Source organism: Vicia villosa, linkage group LG1 (assembly GCF_029867415.1).
Source record: "Vicia villosa cultivar HV-30 ecotype Madison, WI linkage group LG1, Vvil1.0, whole genome shotgun sequence".
NCBI classification, from domain to species: domain Eukaryota; kingdom Viridiplantae; phylum Streptophyta; class Magnoliopsida; order Fabales; family Fabaceae; genus Vicia; species Vicia villosa.
The window spans coordinates 223,757,731-223,759,822 of NC_081180.1; the positions used below are offsets into that span (position 1 = coordinate 223,757,731).

Here is a 2,092-nt window from a genome sequence, read left to right on the forward strand (position 1 = left end):
TTTTAGAATTTTTTTTTTTTTGAAAAGTGCCGGATGCAACCGGTTATTGCAGGGACGCTATCCGGTTACGCGTTTACTAACTCTATTCGTTATTATTTAAAATCACCTGGAACCGGATGTTACCCTGTTATAGCACTAAAAACTCCCAATTTTCTCTACTTTCCCACGCTGTAATCGGTTACAGCAGGGCTGTTATCCGGCTACAGCGTACCCAGTAGCAAAAATATCAGTTTTTGACAGCAATTCACTCTAGTCCATCCACTCCAATTCACACCAATTCAACACATCTTTCAAATCATAATTTTTACAGGTCTTGTATCAGTACCTATAACTATTTAATTGCACATTCGAATTTCACCAATTGCACACAATTCACACATCAATTCACAATATTTATCAACATCTCAAAAATCCAATTTCAATACAAACATGAGCATAAATTTATGAATACCCAACCTCTACCATACCCATCATCATGCCAACCCTTAGAAAGTAAGAACCTCACCCTTACCTTATCAATTCTTTAAAAATCTCCCTAGAAAATGAGGTTCCTCTTTATCCCTAGCTCTCTCTTCTCTTCAGCTTCTACGTTCTTTTACAAAATGCTAATTCTCCTTTCTTTCTAAATTTTCTTTTGTTTTATTCTTCTTACTACATTCTAATGTTCTACTAATGGGCTCTATTTCACACCCTCGCTAATACTACTACGACTACCCCACATTAGGCCGAAATGCTACTAACCTCATTATATTAATACTACTAATGAATTAATTAATACAATAGCGTAATAATAATTAATCTCCCAACTACATTAATCAATTCACAAGCACCATAGAATAATTAATTAAAAATAATCGGACATTACAACTCTCTCCCACTTATAATATTTTCTTCCTCGAAAATTTACCTGATCCAAATAACTCGGGATAGGATTTCCGCATCTTACCTTCCAATTCCCAAGTCATGCTCTCTCTAGCAGCTCCCGACCATTCTACTTTCACCAACACAATTTCCTTACCTCTAAGCGTCTGGTTTTCATGATCCTCAATTCGTACCGGCATTGTCTCTACCGTGATATTATCCCGTACTTGCACATCATCCATATGAATCACATGGGACGAATCAAAAATATACTTTCGAGGTTGTGATACATGGAATACATCGCGCAAATTCGAAAGATTAGGCGGTAACGCCACGCTATACGCCACATTCCCAACTCTGTCTGATATCTGATAAAGACCAATAAAACGAGAGTAAGCTTCTTAGACTTCAATTCTCGTCCAACACTAGTCACAGGTGTAACTCTCAAAGACACATGATCACCAACTTGAAACTCCAAATCCTTTATTCGCTTATCATGGTAACTTTGTTTCCTAGTTTGCGAAGCTTTCATCCTCTCTCGAATCAGTTTCACCTTCATAGTAGTTTCTCGAATATTATTATAAGTGAACTTGATTAACGGGACATAAGTATCCCACGAACCTCCCTATTCAAGAACACATGCTCTCAAGAAGTCCTCCAGCGACTAAATAGTCCTCTCAGTTTGGCCATCCGTCTGAGGATGATACGTTGAACTCCGCCTCAACTTAGAACTCAATTCCTCTTGCAAACTCTTCCAAAAATCAAACGTGAACCTCAGATCTATATCAGACACAATACACAACGGAATTCCATGCAGCTTAGCAATCACCCTGTTATAAATTTCCGCCAACTTTGATACTGGATATGTGATGTTAATATGAATAAGATGCGCTGATTTCATAAGCCTATCAACAATCACCCATATAGAATCATGTCCTCTTGAAGTATTAGGTAATCCTTTCACAAAGTCCATTGAAATGCTATCCCACTGCATTCTGAAACTTCTAACGGTTGCATTAATCTTGCAAGCTTCTGATGTAAAACTTTTGATTTCTGACAAGTCAAACAAGCATAGACAAACTGCGCTATATCTCGTTTCATCCCAGGCCACCAAAATAACTTCTTTAAATCTTGATATATTTTAGGAGCTCCTGGATGAATACTTAAATTACTTCTATGACTCTCCTCAAGAATCGTCTTCTTCATATCCGTATCATCAAGAATACAAATC

At 37.3% G+C, this 2,092-nt stretch overlaps 1 protein-coding gene across 1 annotated transcript; it reads right to left on the reverse strand.

The window, feature by feature from the left end:
• Nucleotides 1-878: 878 nt before the first annotated feature.
• LOC131595698 (uncharacterized) lies at nucleotides 879-1,420 on the reverse strand. Its single transcript, XM_058868135.1, has 2 exons — nucleotides 1,328-1,420; nucleotides 879-1,229 (listed from the first exon to the last, which is right to left on the reverse strand). The coding sequence occupies exons 1-2, from the start codon at nucleotides 1,418-1,420 to the stop codon at nucleotides 879-881; spliced, it is 444 nt and encodes a 147-aa protein (XP_058724118.1).
• Nucleotides 1,421-2,092: the final 672 nt, after the last annotated feature.